At 50.9% G+C, this 18,860-nt stretch overlaps 1 protein-coding gene across 1 annotated transcript in view; it reads left to right on the plus strand.

Moving 5' to 3' along the window:
- The first annotated feature begins 1,158 nt into the window (after window positions 1-1,158).
- Window positions 1,159-18,860, plus strand: part of FAM198A (family with sequence similarity 198 member A) — a 19,286-nt gene continuing 1,584 nt past the window's right edge. Inside the window, exons 1-5 of the mRNA XM_008633991.2 lie at window positions 1,159-1,627; window positions 12,416-13,240; window positions 16,800-16,922; window positions 17,199-17,302; window positions 17,869-18,860. The exon at window positions 17,869-18,860 is cut by the window's right edge and continues 1,584 nt beyond it. Of these exons, the coding sequence (XP_008632213.2) occupies window positions 1,625-1,627; window positions 12,416-13,240; window positions 16,800-16,922; window positions 17,199-17,302; window positions 17,869-18,079 (1,266 nt within the window). The 5' untranslated portion in view covers window positions 1,159-1,624 and the 3' untranslated portion in view covers window positions 18,080-18,860. The remainder of the gene's footprint in view (window positions 1,628-12,415; window positions 13,241-16,799; window positions 16,923-17,198; window positions 17,303-17,868) is intronic.

Here is an 18,860-nt window from a genome sequence, read left to right on the forward strand (position 1 = left end):
GTTTGGGGACACAGGAGCCTCCTCCTGCGTCTGTCACTGCCCCCCTGTGCTGCCTTGGTCAAGTGACTTGGCCCAGGTTCCCTCAGTCTCATCCTCCTCTTTTTTTAGACCACCATATCTTCATTATACCTCACAAAAGCCAGTATTGTGCCTTTATCAGATTTTTTAAAAACACAAATATCAGTAAAGAGCAATGCTGATCTACCTGGTTTGTTTTATGGTCTCCTAGAGGAGGTAGTTGCACACATCAGGGAGCTGGAAAGCCCCCACACTTGAGACAGAGGGTTTCCTCCTGTCCCCAGGCTGGGCTGGTTGGGGCTGAAGCAGTTGGTGGTGTCACCTGCCATGGTGAGGGACTGATGGATTTTGCTTGGCCACAGTCCAGGGCTGGAAGGGGAAAGTTATATGAAACAAAAAAACGCTTTGCAGCCTGGCAGCTGCCTGTGTACCCTGTTTGGCCATGGAGGGCTCTTGAAACACACTGCTTTCCAAAGCAATGCCTCCAGACCCTCTTCTCCCAGGGGCCTGAGGAAAAGGCACTTAGGATGCACCCTACACCAGGTGCTGGGTGAGGGGACTGTGTTGGGCACTGCAGGGCTTGGCATGCTGCAGTCTGCACTGGTGGGTGTGGTGAGGGTCCTCGTTCCCTGTGCCCCTCTCCTGGCTGCCTGCAGGCACCAGAAAACAGGTGCCTGAGCACCCTAAAAATGGTTTTAATGCATTAATACCTTTTAGGCAGATAAGAAATCTTCTCCCAGGTGTCTGCACCCACTCCAGGCACTGATGTGGCACAGCTCTTTGCTGGACCATTACTGAAAGGCAAAAAAAAAAAAAGCTAATAAAGACCTGTAAAGAGCATTTTCTTGGGCACTCATGAGCAGACCTCTGGTTCACTTTCCTGGCTCTGGGGTCACTGTGGTCCCTGGGACTCTAGTGGTCCCTCTACTTGGCTGGCACCAGGGCCACTGGCAACAAAGGGGCTTGGGAGAAACGTGTTCTTCATGTATCTTCATCTCCTTCTGGCTCAAACTGGCCCTTAGTGTTAAAAAAAAAAACCAGAAAAAAAAAAGCGGCAAGAAGGGCTTTTATTGTGAAAAAGAGACTTTTCAAATGCCTTCTCCCCCCTTCCCAGCCTCTCCACTCCCCTCCCCACAGGGAGGTGGGTCTGGGACGAGGCAGAGTTTGAAAACTCACAGCTGAAGTTCGCAGGGTGTCCTCCCGCCCAGGGGGAGCGGAGGCACCCGCTGGCGTGTGGTGACAGGAACCCCGCAGCCCCTGCAGTGCGGAGCTGGGCAGCGGGGATTGCGGACAGCCCGAGGGGCACCCCTGGGTGACAGCCCCCAGCTGTGATTAATGGCTTGGGGAGAGGAAGCGGGCTGATTAGTTGCTGGATAATTTTTTGGTTTGGTTTGGTTTTTTGTTTGTTTGCTTTTGGGTTTTTGTTTTTAGTTTGTTTTGTTTTGTTTTTTGCTATGTTTTAAATTTTTGTGTTCTGTGTGTGTTCCTGGTGTCGTATGGAAGTGCCACAGGCGGCCGGCACCCGGCTCAGGAGGTGACCGTGTGCTGTGTCACCCACAGGCGGTGAAGCACATGAGGAGGAGTGCGTCGGCTGCTGCTGCGAGACATGGTAGGATTTAGGGGTTTCCTTGCTGAGCTGGTAGTGGGAAACAACGCTGGGTTTGCCCAGGGACACCAGCCCCATGGGATGAGGTACAACGGGGTATCCTGGATGTCTCCATCCTGGGGACAGCTTGAGCGGGACCACTCAGAGGGTCAGAGCATGGTGAGGCAAGCAAGGCAGGGCAGCGCTACAGCACATCCGTCCTTAAAAGCATTAGGGATGGACCAAGCAGATTGGAGAAATGCACTAGGGATGGACAAAGCAGATTGTCAGGAGGCCCATAAAGGCAGTGCCTGGGGCTGCTGTAGCTAAAGCACTGCTGTCAGCCGGGGGGGTGATTACACTCCCTCAGCCAAAACCCACCTCTTCTAAGTGTCCAGGTGGCACTGCTTCAAGCAGGTGAAGAGCATGGAGTGAAGGCAGTGAAGTGCAGATGGAGATCACAAAGAGCTGCTCTGTGCTTTCTCTTTGGTCCAGACAAAGCATAGCATTTTCATCAAAAAGCCACAAAGTCAGCCAGTTTGGCAAGGGAAAACTTCACATCCCTCCCAAGAAATGTTGTGCTTCCCCAGCATTAGGAGGCTTATCCACATCTGTAGCATGTTCCAAACCTTAGGGTGGTGTTTCATGTCATCTAGTTTTAGTGTTCCAGTTTGGAACATCCCTTGGCAGACCCATCTGAGCAAGCATGCATCAGCTGAGCTGGGATGGTCCCCCCACGCCCTGTTACCACTGCCTCACCGGGAGACAGGGGGCTGTCATGCCAGGGAGCTTGCACTGGGGCGGGGGACTCTGTTCCTGCTTCGCCACCTCAACCCTTGCACAGCTTGTGTTGGGCAGGGATTGCAAACCTGTGATGGATGAGCTGAGGAGGTGCCTGGTGCTGCTGCCAGAAACTGGTCATTTGTGTCACTGAAGCATTTTTATGTCCTTGAGAGTGTGCTGATGACTCGGAGCCTCTCTGGGGACAATGCTGCTGTGCCAGCCTTCACTGGAGTATGTGAGTGTATGTGCATGGGGGACACTAGTGTCATGCTTTACACTTTCCATCCTACAGTTTGTATAGGCAGCTTTGGTTTTCTTAATTAATGAACTTCAGCAGCAGGAAAAATAGACAAGACTGGGGCTCATGTCACCCATTTTGGGTCTGGAGATAACTCCTCCCCATCAAAGGGAAAAGCAAGGCAACTGTCCCCACACCAACCTTTTGTCTGCAGTAACATTTTTCTGTACAAGCCTTCGCTATGAGGCATTTCAAAGCATGTACAGCCTGAGCCAGGTACCTGGTGTGGTCCTTCATGTGAGAGTGGGGTATTCATTTTTTGCCAGGATTTCCATTTTGCCTTGGAAAGGGAAGGTCTGCTTCTGCAGTCCTTTCCCCTTTGTGAGCTCCTGCATTGACTGCTTTGATTTTGCCCATCATCTGGGTTTGCTCTGGGCATCTGTAGGCATGACCATCAGGTCATGAGGAATAAATCTAGGCTATGCCCTAAGCTGATCGCCTTGTTGCTTCATTTGCAGCTTAACCCCAAACAAAATGCTCAAGATGATTTTTGACTCCTTTCAAACTCGCCAGGAGGGTGACCCCTTGCAGAAAGCCAGAGGGATGCCAGCTCTGAGCTCCCCTGTGGGTATGGAGAGCATGCTTGCAGCCGGCTTCTTGTTGGATCCGGCTGCTGCACATGCCCGACCTGCCGCGGCAGAGAGTGCTGGGGGATGACTGCATTACAGAAACATCTTCTTTCTTCTGGCTTCAAAATCTGCCAGCGAGTAGTTTCCAGTTGCTCTGTCGTTTGCCTAGTATGAGGCAGTCTGAATATGAGGGGCTGATTACACTGTATTAATTCTCTGGCATAGATTCCAAATGCCTCAATTACCCCTTCCATTTCCAGTGCTCAATAACTCCAGTCCACCTGCAGCTACTTGCCTTGCCCTGAAGGAAAAGCCCCTTTTCTGTGAGCCTGGCTGCACCAATGCTTGTACCATGTTTGCTCTGCTTGCTCACCCCATGGATTTTGCTAGGAGAAGAAGCGGGCTGGGGGGTGGCTGCCAGCAGGCTTTTCCCAGGACGAGGTCTGTGTGACACAGGCAGCACTCAGAGCCAAATGGCAAGCAGTTTTCTTCCTCCTTTTTTCTCTTTCAGATGTAATGGCTTAATGGGAGGAAAATAGGGTTACCTTTCTGCAGCTGAGGCCAGGGCTGGTATGAACAATTCTGTTTTGAAGAAAGCCCACAGGGCTGAAAGGCCCCGCTGTCCTCCTCCTTCTCCCTCCCCTTTGGAATCCTACGAATGCACTTTCCTGCTCTCCAAGAAGGGAGAAAACCTGACAGTCAGCTCAGGGAAACCAACTGTCTGACTTGGGCAACCTCCACTGAAACTCCAACTAGGAAATCCAGTGCTACTCCTTGCCAACACCCCAAGGAGGGTTTTGTGAGCCCCCACTGGGCACCAAGCAAGCATTCCTGTTCCCTGGTGCTGGTCCACTGGTTAGAAATGAAAACTGAAAATAAGTGGATCAAAATCCCCCCTCCACAAAATATAGAAAAAACGTGATCCCCAGTAAAATAAATAAAACTGAACCAAATGCCAGAATGTGTGAGGGTTTTAGCAGCATTCCAGGCACTCATGAGCAAGATTGGCAAACTCATCAAGAGCAAGAGGAAATAAAATGTGATTTTATTGTAATGTATTTCTCCCCATATTGAATACAGAACACATTGCAAGAGGGACATGGTTTTCTAGCACCTCGGCTCTTTGCCTCTGTTACATGTGGAGGAGCCACAGCAGCACAGCCCCACTGGGGTTGCCAAACCAGAGCTGGTGAGCAGCCCAGAGGTGCAGCAAGAGAAGCCACCGGGGTGAGGGGAGTTGTGAGGAAGGGGGTCCATGGCTCCCAGATTCTAGCTCTTACATCCCTGGGTTTGGAAATCCCAAAGGAATCATCAGTGTGAGCTGTGGGCTGTGGCTGGAACCAAAGTGCTGAGGAGCAGGACTGTCAGTCCCAGAATGCCACGGGAACAAAGCATATTCTTCTTCCCCAGAAGAAACTCAGGGGGTTGGAGGCAGTTTATGTGTGGGACTTGAAGGGTAGGAGTTCAGCCCACAGGCCACAGGCTGCAGCCCCCCTCCAAAGCATCCCCTGTACAACCCCTCACAAACAAAGGCAAGACTGTTCAAAATGAGCGGGGCATGAGGCGCAGATGTTGCACAAAGCCAAGCCACATCTGTTTCGCTGGGGAAGGGGCCCCCTACTTGCTGGTTCTGCAGGCAGATGGGAAAGCTGCTCTGAAAACTTGTGGAGCTGAGTGCAACAGGCTGGCCGGGAAACTGGGACGAGGGGAGGGGGAAAAGGGAAACCTGGCAGGATCCTGCACAGCAGTGGTGGAGTGAGGGAGCAACAGCCGCCCAAAACTGCTTCTCTACCTCCTTGACATCCCTGCCAGGAATTTCTAGGTTGTGCTGCTCTCATGTAAGTGTGAGGGTTAGAGGAATGAGCAGAGGGAGAGGATGGAAGATGAGGGGGACTTCCCTTATCCCATGAGGATAGCAGGACAGTTGTGCATTCAGGGCTGTCCAGGTCCTCACTGTTGTCTGTGAACATGAGATGCTCTTTCAGGTCCTCCGTGATCTGGATGATTTGGGTTGGCAGGCTGATATCACTTCTAGTGGTGAAAAGTAATGGAGATGTTTGCACATGCAAATGGCAGCAGACCTGTGCATCTCAGTGACATAACCTGCAAGACTGCCATCAATCTCTGGGGAGATGTGTCTCCAAGAAGTAGAAGATCCAGCTAAGTGCAAGACACTGCAGTAAAAGCCCTGACTCTGAACTTAAATAGGAGAAGGATGAGGCGTGTGAAAGCTTTTAGTTTGCTTACTTTAAGAAGTGTGGCATTCTGGAGACTGTTTATTTTTGTGGTGCTTTTTGTTGACTTCTGGGATTAAACCAGAGTGATCCTGAGCTGCACTGTACATAGCACCAGGATGAAAAACTCTCTGTCCATTCCTCATAGAGCTGAGTATTAACTGTCTGCAAGCTGAGATTTACACAGTGGGAGTGAGGAGAATTATGAATCTTTCCCTTTGCTCAGGGAAAATCACATGATTTTGGGGTAAGGACGGTGTCATCACAGGAAAAGCAAGTCCCTGCTGGTACCCTGCAGGGCTTTAGTCCACACCAGGTGCAGGACAAGGTGTGTGTCCTCTCTGGGTTCCCCCAATCAGCAGCCCTGACCTTGACTGCACCAGCTACACCCAATGTTGTGGAGTCCTCCAGCCAGGTGCTGGCCATCTGTTTCCTTCAAGGTGTGTCCTCTGTCTCCTGCTCCAGGTCTTCCATCTTCAGAGATGTTGAACAGGACATTTGGGATGCTGGGAGTCTTGCCACTCTTGTAAGCTATGCCTGGAGAGGGCAAGGAGTTTACAAGTCCATATTTCTGCTGTACATCTTTAGCCCTTAATTCAACTGGGAGCAGTCAGTGCAATGGGAATAGCACTGTTAAACAGAGCACCTTACAGCTATGGCTGAAGATTCTGTTCAAAATGGTCCTCCAGACGATGGGTGTACGAGAAGGGGCTGTGTTCAGCCTATGGCTGTGCAGCAAAGAACCTCCAGGGCAAGAGGCCTCCCAAAAACCAGAAATAGTCAGTCTGGGTGGGAAGTTTAGAGCAAGAAACAGGACATTTCATCCCTGGGAAGCAAAAATTTCAAGGGGCTGATGCAGGGCCTGGAGCCAAAGACATGTCAGGTTATTACTAGAGGGAGGCTGTGGAGCTTGAAGGTTTCCAGGTTTTTATAATTTGCTGCCCCAAGGCTGTCAGTGATAACTGGGAAGAACTGTGAAGGCAACATGATTTGAGAAGTTAAAGGGGGTATGTTGGCACCACCCCTTTGAAGTCAGTGCTCAGACTGAACGGTGCAAACACATTTCATCCCTTTGTGCTGCTGCCAGACTGCTGCCCTCTGCTAGTGCAAAGCGCGCTTGTCTCCCACTTAGGCTGTAAATTACCCAGAGATTTTGCAGACTGTCCAAAATTTAGCAAAGTGCAGCATGTTGTAAGGTTTCATCCCAGGCAATTTAAGTTGGTCATTTTCTGGTTTGGTTTTGGACATGTTGCTGGGAAGGTTTGTGTGCCAGCTCCGAGGACTTTGCTGACTCTGCAGGGAAGGACCCAGGACCATGTGGTGATGTGTCACATTTCCATCTCCCCAGCTTCAGCTGACCCAGTGTTTGCTGTGACTCCATTTCATAGGCTTTATGGGAGCAGTCCCCCTTCCCAGTGCCTGGCTTCAGCTTCCCAAGCCACTTGTGAGGGGTAACATGTGGAAGTGGGGCCAGAGGAGCACCTTGAGCAGACAGGCATGACCTACCTGCCACATCCCTGTCCTGGAGCCAAGCAGGATGGTCTTCAGGGTGTCCACAGAGGGCCAAAATGCAGTGGGGTCATGGTTCTCCCCTCTGGAAGGGCATTTTTAAGGAAAAAAACCTGCAATTCTGAAGGAAAAAACCCCAGACACAAAGTTGGTGTGGGTCTGCTAGGAATTGCAGCCACTTTGATGGATCATGAGGTGAGATGAAGAGCTGTTTATTCTTCAAGCCCCGTGGCGATGTGGGTGCAGGTGAGTGTTGGTGGAGCTGTCCCCACGTGCTGGGGGTGCACAGCAGGCCTACCCTCCTGGGGAGCCACTCTGACTAAGCCAGAGGGACCTTTGGGACTGGCAATTATCATTTAATAGCTGTCTATAGTAAATTCCCCCTCCGTGAGCCATCTATCTTCCCATAGCAGGATAATATAGGAAGGCACTTAGGCACTTGAATGATGGGCGATGGACGCTGCCAAGGATTTGCTTCTGCTCAGACTTGCCCAGAGTCACTCCAGGGATGGAGAGGTTTTGTCTCCTTCCATGTCCTCACCACGCTTATGGGTCTCCTGCCCATATGCCATGCCCTTAACAAACCAAGAAAACCCCCTGCACAATATGAAAAAGAAGAGGCTGATCCACTCCCAGATCTGATTGACGTGCCTGCTCTCCCATTGCACTGGGAGCTGCTGCAAGCACCATGTGTGGGTGCAAGGCTCTGGAGACATTCCCAGAGGTGGGGGGCAGGCAGAGGAGGTTTCCCACTGGTTTTTCAAGCAGTCTTTGTTAAAACTGGTCACGGCAGGCTGCACCTCCTGCTGCCCAGGCTGTTTTGCGGTTCATTGGGCGGGCAGCGAGCACGGAGCTGGGAGGGTGAGCACAGCCCTGTGTGTTGCACCCACCGTGCAGAGCGCACCCCGCTCAGTGTGCACCCAGATAAATGCACAGGCCTGCCTTTAACCTGCTCATCAGCAAGGTTGCTTTTGGCAAAGTCGTCTGAGCTTGGGAGTCTACAGCAGGCAGGTGGCCAAGAGTGACATGGCCATGGCTGAGCCATCCTGGCTTCCTTGGGCACCTCTTTGGGACAGTGGGATTTACTGCTGGAGGGGTCTTGCAGTGCCGGTGCAGGGGCAGGAGCACTCTTTTGAATGCCAGAGAAAAGTAGGAATCAATCCAGTTTTCAAGAGCCACGTATTTCCGTGGCATCTTTCTGGTCTCAGGGCTGTTTCTTACATTCTTGGATAATGAAGTTTGGGGTTTGTTTTTCTTCTTTTTCAAACTCGACAAAGCCAATTTGATGCACTTTGAAAAGAAATTGAAAACAGGCTTCTCTGCTTCAAATCCTGCCAAGGTTCAAGCATCCTGGGAATACAATGTCAAGGATAATCCTCCCCCACCTCACCCCCAGCTACACTTAGAAACTTTTATCTCCTAGCGTCAAAGCTGCACAGCTCTCTACTGTGCCTTCTGAGCCTGGGCTGTGCTGTGTGTCCCTCTGATGAGTGAGAGTATATATTATTTACTTATTGGCATCCTGGAACAAGTAGTACCTCTCTTAAGCCTTTTTATGGGTTTTGCCTGCTGGGAAAAGGACCTAATTTCTGGCAAAGACATGCTGTACTGTCAGTATGTCAGCCTGGCAAAGCAGAGCTGTACGTATGGTTTGCATTTCGGGCTGAATCAAAGCCATAGCTTAAACTGCAGCAATTTTTTACAGCAGGGCTCAGAGAAAGACTCTTTGGAAAAGTATTTACCCAGGGCTTGTAAATACAGTATTATTTCTGCAATGTTTTATCACCTAGGTTATTATTAAATTTGCAATATCAAGCGCCAGAAATAACACAGAGACTGTACTTGCACCTTTTTTGTTTCTTTTTGTTGTTGATGTGGCAGGGAAACCCTGAACGGTGCTGGGGAAAGGAGCCTGCACTGGCCCTCGCCCAACTTTGCAGCCCGGGGTTTCAAGTTTAGGATGGGAAAGCAGTGAGGCTCTAACTTGTGGTGCCCAAACCCGAGCTTACTGACAAGGAAGACAAAGTGGGTTTGGACAATAATGATTCCTTAACCACTTGGACTGTAAATGGACTTGACATTAAAAACCCGTCAATGATTGCCATCCCTTTGGCATACTCTGGTCTCCAGCTGTGGGTTAAAAAGGATTTTTCCTGCAGTGTTTTGAAGGTTCTCCATGTGGCTCCCACATGCATTTTCCCCCCAGGATACTGGAAGTTTTGGCAGCCAGGCTTTTTAGATATCCAGGGATGGTATAAGCAACCAGAGGATTATTATCAGCTGGATAACAAAACCAGTCACCCTGAAAATCCTCTGTGCTGAAGAAAAGGGTTACAGGGGTTTTTGGTGAGAGTGGGATGGGCTGTGTCTCTCCAGAGGGGTGGGACAGGGGACGTGCTGGGAAAACATGCCCAAGAAAGCATGGATTGGGAAGAGACTTGGCTGGATGCAGATGGGAACACTGAGATTTACAATTAACCCTACCCTTTGGGATTAATTCCATAGATATCACTTCTGTTAATTCAGCATACTTTGAGGCCAGAGGAACAGATTGTGAGGCATTTACAGTGATGATTTGAAAGGAGTATGGGTATCAGGATACCAGGATCAGCTCTTTATATGCCACAGAGCTATTTTACTATGGTTAAACTAGGATTTAGACTTTGCACCTCCCCTAAACTCTTGCTCAGCAGGCCAGATGGGAATTGCAGGTGTTTGGGAAAGAATGTGTGTCTGCACTCTACAGAATTTGCTTGAAATCTGGGACATGAAGGTTTCAAGTAGCTGAGCTTGGGTGTTTGCCTGTGTCAGTTGGTGTCGGCTGTGGTTCCACAGCAAATCATTATCCCATCCAAGTGGGAGAGAGCTGGAGAGGCATCACAACCAGCTGCTTGACAGAAGTCCTGCTGCCCCTCAGGGTACTTGAGGGTGCTCATGCTCATGCCCTCCCCAGAAAGGCACCTAAGGCAATGATTTAGCCATGTAGTTTGATGCCTGGGACAGTTAATGCCAAGCCTTGAATAACCCTGCTGATGATCTAGGACAGGACAGCCCTCTCTGGACAGTCTTACCCTGGACTAGGTCCTTTCCAGTCTGGGAAGAGATAAAGCAGGGGTCCCCCGGCAGGTCCCAAAGCCCTGTACCAGACAGCCCCTGGTTCCTGGCAGAGGCTGGTGTAAGCCCTGTCTGAACAAAGGATTCAGCCCAGCAGATATATTTTGCTGCACTACATTGTATTTCTGGGAGAGAAGCAATTAAGTGAGAGCTATAAAGCTGAATCACTCCAAGTGCACCATCAATAGCTCTTATAAACTGCATTAAATCTGCTCAGTCCTTGAAAGAGAGGCGTGGAAGGAACACCCCTGTGGCTGAGGCCAGTGAGGCAGTGGCTCCTCTTACCCATCTCAGCTCATGCAGTGTCTTTGCAAGGGATGTGGCTCCTCACCAGGGGGCTGTCTGAAGCAGTCTCCCCAAGGTGAGGGCATGAACCCTGGTGGATTTTAGGATAGTGCTGTGTCAACTCATAAGCTCATGCTCTGGGGTTGCCTGTGGCAGCTGCTCTTGGGGCAGGAGTTGGGCTGGTGGTGGGTCCCTGCGGTCAGTGGGAGCCTGTGGTCCTAAAAGCCCCATGGCTGGAAATGCTTCTGCTTGCTCAGCTGCTTTCTGGAAGTCATTCTGGCTGCTGGCTCTCACCTCCCCAGCTTTTTAGCTCTTTTTTTCAAGCTTTTCCTCTTATAAACAGTCTCTTATCCCTTCTTTGGCAATACATTGTCCCACTGTGTCTGCCATGGATATACTTGTGCTTCCAAAATAAATAATTGCAAAAAAATGTATCCACTTGACCATTGCCTTGACTTCCAGTGTGGGTTTGGGCCACTTGGAAATACCTGTTGAAAGCAGAGAAAAAGCATCAAGGTGCTTTTTGTGGCTCTGGCCTTCTGAAGTGTGTGAAGCTGCCCAAACCTGGGTGAATGAGGCATGGGTGCAGCATGCTCCAGGGAGTGGATTGGCTTGAAGAATCTCACAGTGCTGCCCCACCACTGCCCTCCAGCTCAGCCTAAATGGGAATGTCCTGTGCTTAGGGCAGCCCCAGCGCCATATGCATGGGGTTGCTTAAGGCCGAAGGGGAAATACGAATTTAGCAATGCAGGGAGGCTTGCACAGTGTTTACTTGTAGCTGCCTTTCCAGCCCATATATTTATTGAAGTCACGTCACAGTAGAAAATGTAACTAAAAGGAGTGAAAAAAAGCTGTGTGTATAAAGGTATAGACAGCAAAAGCTGGTAGTACATGTTTAAAGGCAGCTCCCTAGTGCTGGGAATCAGAATACTTTAGGTTTCGCATATAGCACAGATCATATCATAGACCTGTAAGATGGTCTGGGTTGGAGGGAACCTTATAGATATCTAATTTGAACCCACCTGTCACGGGCAAGAACACTTTCCACTAGACCAGGTTGCTCTGAGTTTCATTCAACCTGGCCTTGAACACTGCAAGGATGGGACCTCCCCAACTTATCTGAGCAACCTGTTTCAATGCCTCAACACTCTCACAGTTGAGGATTTTTTCCTAATATCTAATTTACACCTACTCTCTTTCAGTTTAAAGTCATTACTCCTTGTCCTGTCACTCCATGCCCTTGTGAAAAATCCATCTCCAGCTCTCTTGTGGGCCCTTATAGTTGCCAGGAAGGTGTTGTAAGTTCTCCCTAGAGCCTTGTCTTCTCCAGGCTGAACAAACCCAACTCTCTCAGCCTGTCTTCATAGGGGAGATGTTCCAGCCCTGCAGGAGTTTGCATCCTTTTTTAAAACACAGAGAGTCACAGGTCCTGACTGACACTTGGAGCTGCCTTGCTTTTGCCAGACACAGCGATGGGCAGAGCTCCAGAGGCCTTGTCTCGGCACATATTGAGATATCCAAGCTATGGGTTCAGTGTGCAACCAGGATAGGAACCAGTGAGGATGCCCAGAGTAAGGTCTTAGGAACTGGAAAGTGTTCACATCTAGACAGGAATTTGCTCTGGGGTTTTTTTTGTTGTTGTTTTGGGGGTTTCTTGTTTGTTTTTGTTTTTAAATTTCTTGAGTCTTTAAAGCAGAATATTTGACCATGAAAAATTCATTTTCCATAGGATGATCCCGTATCTCAGCACTGCAGACATGGCAACCTCTGTGCGGGCATTCCCCACAGGGCTCTTGCTCTGATTTGCTTCTGAAGGGACTCCAGCTTATTGCTGGCACAAATCACGGCACCAGCCATAACCCTCCCGCTACAGTGCTGTGGAGGCAGCGAGTGCTTGTGGAATACCTCTCTCAGGGATCACACAAGCAGAGGGGCTGCTTCTCTAAACCAAATGCAAACCCTGTTGGGGACCCTGCCTGCAGCAACACTCCAGCATCGTTCCACCTTTCTGTCCCCGCAGGCCCAGCGACCATGGCGACGGATGGGGATGAAGCCCCCAGCCCCAGCGGCTGTCGGGGTGCTGTTGGCCCGGGCCCTGCTGGCTCTCATCCACCTGCCCCAACCACCGGCCTGCTCCCCGCTCCCGCTGCCAGCCTCGTCCCCTCCAGGGCCCCCAAGGGAGGTGGCTGCCCCCCTCTCTGGAGGACAAGCCCACAGAAAAAGGCTCCCCATGCCCCTCACTCACCTGCAGCAGGAGCAGGCCCCTGGCCGGAGCAGGAGGCAGCGGGGGGTGGAGAGGGACACTCCTCCATGGCTCTCTGCTGACGACCTCCAGAAGATGCGGCTGCTGTCCAGTGGGCACGTGGTCTCCAAAACCCGCGTCCCTGCCCACGGGCAGATCATGCGGGTGGGGCTGCGTGCCATGGGGGATGCCAAGGGAGATGCCAAGGGAGATGTCACTCCAGCCAGCCCAGAAGGAGACTGCCAGGATGGGCGCTGTGGGCTCATCAAGCGCCCTGGGGACCTGTATGAGGTGCTGGCCTTCCACCTGGACAGGGTGCTGGGCCTGAACCGCAGCCTGCCCTCCCTGGCCCGGCGCTTCACCAGCCGCCTCCTGCCCTACAGCTACACCGACGGCGCCCCGCGCCCCATCATCTGGTGGGCTCCTGACCTCCAGCACCTGGAGGATGCCAACAATGACCAGAACTCCTGCGCCCTGGGATGGCTGCAGTACCAGGAGATGCTGCAGCCCCACAGACCGACACTGGTGGCCGGGGACTCTCCCTGCTCCAGCATCCCACACAGCGAGTGGAGCCGCCTGGCCCTCTTTGACTTTCTTCTCCAGGTAGGGCTGTGGTGATTGAGGCCACCTGTCCCATCAGCTGTGCCACCCAGGTTCCCCTGCGCCTGCACCTCTGTTGTCTGACTGTGGTCTCCTTCTGCTCTGTGGGGTCACAGGCTGTGGTTTTTTGGGATCTATTTTCACTTGTCAGCTAAGGGGGAGCAGCAGAACTTTGTGCAGAAGCACTTTGGCCTGAGTATGGTCCATGTTTGGGACTTGCAGGGGAAACACAGGCAGGTTTCAGATGCGGTGAGTCTGTCCTCACGTGGGCGAGCTTTCTGCTGTTCATTTTGTGCAGATGCTGGAGAGGCTTGGGACATCCCTAGAGACATCCCTAGGGCGTCCCTAGTGACAAGCAGCATGTCTTACATCAGCCCCATCGCATCCAACCTCAGGGATGTGCTCCTGGCACTGGGAATAAGGAGCCCTGCCCCTTTGGACAGCACTGCCTTCCTCCTCCTTGGCATTAATAGTACTTAATCTTCTGTCTGGAAAATCATACCCTGCTGCTACGAGGGATTACAACAGTATCCCAGAGAGTTATCAAGTCTTGGAGGGCAGAAGTGATTTCTGTGCAGAAAAAGAAAGCCTGTTTAGGTACCTGGGGGCTGCTTATCAGACAAGAGAAAACTGCCTGAAAGGGCTAGTATTAATATAAAAGAATGAAAGGAAGAAAGAAAAAAACCCAAACTAATAAAATGTGTTCTCCTTATTCTTTCTCTTTTTTTATGGTTTGTTTTTTTATTTTTTGTGAAGCCTGACCATTAATCTTTATAACCTCAACTATGGCTGGCAGAGGTGGAGCAGTTCTGGCTGGGCTTGGAAATATTTTAGCTGAAACAACCAGAGAAATGAGAAGATTAACCAATCCCCTTCCCTTCCCCAGGCCAAAATGCCGCTGAGTGCAGTGGAATGGCCAAGACTGCAGGAGAAAGTATCTAGCTCTAAGGAGAGTTCTTCTTCATGGGCTGAAACAATGCAATGATAAATCCAAGGGCAATCCACAGGTTCTCCTCAATAATTCTAATGGAATCCTCCCATGCATAAAAGTCACATAAAGGTAAAGAGTCTGTGGGATATTACAGAAGTGGAGTAGCATCTTTCAGAAATGGCTTTAGCATCTCACACCCCTGCTGGGGAGGGAGAAGTTGTGAGATCTGAGTGCTGTTGTACATTGGCATTGAAATCTTGGTAGCTTTCTCCAATTGCTCTTAAAATTGGGCTTCTTCTGTGTTGATTTCTCTTGGTGTTTGCTGTAAGGGAACCCCTCACTATGCACAAAGTTTTACTGGGAGCAAAATGCTGAGCCTGGTAGAAAAGGGGCTACTGCTGATGGCTTTGTCCTGCTCTTTGAAGAGGGTCAAAAGCAAATCAACTCTGCAGCCACATCCCTGTCCTGGGACACCCTCTTCCCAGCCAGGGGGAGAGCAAGGAATCTTTCCCCAGGGGATGGCATCTGGGGTTGTATCATAACTAGAAAAACCTGTCAGAAACAAGGGGCTGCCCCAGGGTAGGCATAAGAGTGGCTGAAGGTGATCTTCTCACAGGGTTTGAGCTTGGGTGGGACAAGGTGTGGCTCATGTATTTGTGTTCTCGCAATAATACCAAAATTCCCATGAATTAGAGCTGTTTAAGCTCTAGAAAGAAGAAATTAATACAAAAAAAATCAGGCAAGGGCTGGCAGAGGGAGAGCTTGTCAGCATGTCAGAGCACTCTCAGCATTTCCACAGCCATCTGATGCCTCTCCTGGGGCTTTACTTGAACACCAGATCTGCCTCCACCTCACACCTCTGTGGGTCCAGCACCAATCCCCCTTGGTTTCACAGGTGCTTGTGGGTGGGTGAGTGGAGAGCTGAGCCTATTTAATGTCCCTGTAAGTTATCTCAGGTTGTCTTCACCTTCTGTGCAGTCTGCAAAATTACATAGCAGGTGAGAGAAACTGGCGTGCTGAGCTTTCCAGTAGGCAGATCAAGGAGATGTGTGGACGAAATGTGATATTTTCTTCTGTTTCCATGTGTTTTGTGACAAGATGCTCAAGCCCTTTTTAACTGGAGTATCTCCCAATGGAGAAATACTGACCTGAGTGCTTCATTAAACTTCCGAAAACAGAGAGGTTCAAGAGGCTCCAGTGTGGGACTAATCCTTCTTCTCAAAGGGTTATGAATGGAATGGCCATGGAGATCACAATTCGTGTTTCCTGCAGCATCTTCTCCAGTGCTTGGTCAGTGTTTGGGTTCAGACTGAACTCTCTGTCAAAGTACATCCTGTAATTGTTAAGTTGTGCTAATTACCAGGGTGAAGGCAATAGACAGCCACTGTGGGTCACTTGGCTTCTGTCTTATTGTCACCTGTAGATCCCTTCTGGCTCACCTGAGATCTGCTCCAGCCCTCCCAGTGGCTCCAGGAGCCTCTCTGCACCCTGAGCCCTGCCTCCTGGTCTGGCACCAGCAACACTGAGCAATTCAGCAAGTCGGACATTTTCATGCTGCAACCACAAAATAGATTTATTTTCTATTTTCTATTTTATATTTAATATATATTTATATTTAATATATATTTTATATATATTTAAAGGAGCATATATCTATATATATATCTCGGAGGGTTTTTTGTAAACAGGCCTCGAGAGCGGGAGGAGGTGAGGCAGCTCCCCTACAGGGTCATGTCAACACGCAGCCATGGGGAGGTCTGTTGACAGCCAACAAGGTCCTGTCTGCCCCACAAACCACCCCAGAGGATGTACCAGCTCCTTCTGACAAAGCTGAGAAAGTTCCATAAACACTGAGGCCGGGTCTGACAGAGATTTATGTCTTTTATAAGCCCTTCATTCCTCCAAGGTTGTGGTTGAAACACTGGAAGTTGCCAAGCACCATCAGGGTTTCTGCAGGGAACTGGGCTGGGAAGCAGGAGGTTTGACAGCCTGGACAACATGGAGCCTTAGCAGCACCTGCAAATGATTAAACGCAAATGTAGCTAAAACAAGTCACTGTGGCCCAACTTAAATGTCAGGCATGCTCTGTGTATGCACAGGCCACTTTTTCCCTTGCTGATACTTTTCCATTCATCTTTCCATTGAGAGCTTCTCAGGTTACCATAGGGATGGATGAAAGGTTGCATGTGTGGCAGGAACCAGATGAAACCATCATCCAAAGCACCAAGACTTGGAAAAATAAATTCTTTTTGAGGTTTCAGACTCTAGGTTTCCTTGGGTGCTTTTGCTGGTTTTGTTCATTCATTCATCATCATGTACGTCTTCCCTTCATTTCAGCTGGAAACACAACCCCTTCACTCTGTGCAGATACAGAATGTGGAGGTACCAGGTATCTGAACTGCATCCGAAAAGCCTGTCACCATCACCTTTGTCATCACCTTCTTCATGCCAAAGGGGTTTTGCATGTGTGCTCCCATTCCTCTCACTCACCAGCGTATGCAGCTTTTCCATTGCACATCTGCTGAGGATCCCTAGAAATGTTTTATTTTCCTCTGTACAAGAACAGCTCACAACAGGACCTCCCCATCCCACGCACATGTCCCTGCTAAGGTTCCCAAATGTCTCCTGCAGGTTCATGACCGCCTGGACCGCTACTGCTGTGGGTTTCAGCCAGATCCCTCTGAGCCCTGTGTGGAGGAGATGCTCCATGAGAAGTGCCGGAATCCAGCAGAGCTGGTCCTGGTCCACATCCTGGTATGTCTCCCTGCTGTCCAAGGGCTGCTCTGTGGCTAACATGAAAGTGCCTGGGAGGCACTTGCAGGGCTGAGGTGGTAGCAAAGGGAATGTAGGTCCCATGGTGATGCTGGGTCCCTGGTGGGAGGTGTGCCTGGGCATGGAGAGACCTAGACTTGGGCATCTGCTTTCCCCCAGATGCTCTCAGGCTTTCTCACTGCATTAAGAAGCAGCCTAAACCCCCACATTGGTGGCTCTCTGCAGTAAGTGAACTTCTCCTTCCCATCCTGCTGGCAGGTCCGGAGGAGCGCGCCATCCCGCCTGGTGTTCATCGACAATGCGGGGAGGCCACAGCACCCCGAGGAGAAGCTCAACTTCAGGCTCCTGCAAGGCATAGACAGGTAGCAATGTGTAGTGCTGGGCGAGGGCTGAGCCGGCACACACGGGATGTCCAGCAGCCCTGTGTGTTCTCACCTTCTTGCCACTCCTGGCTGCCCTGGTGGGCCACCCCTGTGAATCAGGGCCACCTCCCACCCAGAACAGGGTGGGGGCATAGGCCCACAAAAGCATCCCATGTGCCCCTGCCCTGAGACTAACTCTTTATCCTGCTCTGGATGGCTGATGGCAGGCTCCAAAGCCTATTTCCCCTCTTTAATTGGCAGCTGCACAAAAATAATGAATAATCAGGTATTTCAGCATTTCTTGCGCCATTGCCCATGAGGCATTTTGGCATGCTAGAGGCCTCTTGATTTGGAATTTGTTTGGATCCGTGTCTGATGGAGCTATCCTGTGTGCTCACCATGGGCAGAGTTTTAATCAGGAGGCTCCTCATCCTGCGTTCCTCTGGGTAGATGTGCATTTCGCCTTGAAGCATCTTTGCTTGAGTGACCCCCTGCTCCCTTCCTCTCTGCTCAGCCTTCCCCGGATAACCCCTTCCCTCCCTGTCTCTTCTGCTCCTCCACTGCAGCTTCCCAGCGGCGGCGGTGGCCACGCTGCGGTCGGGCAGACTGCAGAGCCTTCTGCTGGAGTCGCTGCGCCTGGACCGGGAGCTCTGGGAGAGTCAGGGCGGCGCCGGGGGGCTGAGACCCCTGCTCCGCACCATTGACAGGCGGGCACGCGTCCTGCTCCGCCACATCCGGGAGCACAACCTGACGCTGTTTGAGGACTCGCCGCGCTGAACCGACCGCCGGCTGGCTCAGAGTGCCTGCCTTGCACATCCCAGCGGCCATGGATGGACCTCATGCCCTCGGCATGGATGTTGTGAGGCTCCGTGCTGGTGCTTGGCTCTCTGCAAGGTGTTTCCCCCCCCACCTTGTAGGATGCTCTGGAGAAGCAGATGGAATCACAGGGAGTAGGAAAGATGGGGAGGAGATGTCTCCTAAGACAACTCACAACTGCTTGAGAAGGGCAACAGCCATCAGCATGGATTTTCAAAGGAAGGGCACATCCATGAGGTTTTTTGGGTGCCTTCACTCACACACACACAAACACACAGCAACTGTGAAAGCTGGAGGCTTGGACAGTTGAACAGCTGGCAGGGACCCTGGGAAGAGTTAAAGAAGCAGTGGAAGAAGTCACTGGCAGCCTTTCCAGGTTTGTACTGGGCTTTTTCATGATGCCTTCACTATTTCCAAAACATCCCAGGCAGAGAGGCAGGGGGAAAGCAGAGGGGAGCTTTCTAAGTGGATTAAGCAAAGACAAGACACTAGAGCTGAGCTCTGCCTTACTCCCAGGCACACATCTCCTCTTCTGCAGGGGGAGACTGAAGCCTGAAGCTGGACTAGGCAGGACGCTGGAGCTCAGCAGGACTGGGCAGCAGCTGCCCTCATGTAGCCCATGGTACCATCCCTGGTGAGAGCCATGTGCCATGATCCATGCATGTACCCTGGTAGGCCTGGGCTGCTGCCAAGGCATGCTCTCAATGTTGGATTTGAAGACTTAAATCTCTCATTCACTCTT

This window comes from Corvus brachyrhynchos, unplaced genomic scaffold (assembly GCF_000691975.1).
Source record: "Corvus brachyrhynchos isolate BGI_N302 unplaced genomic scaffold, ASM69197v1 scaffold94, whole genome shotgun sequence".
NCBI lineage: Eukaryota > Metazoa > Chordata > Aves > Passeriformes > Corvidae > Corvus > Corvus brachyrhynchos.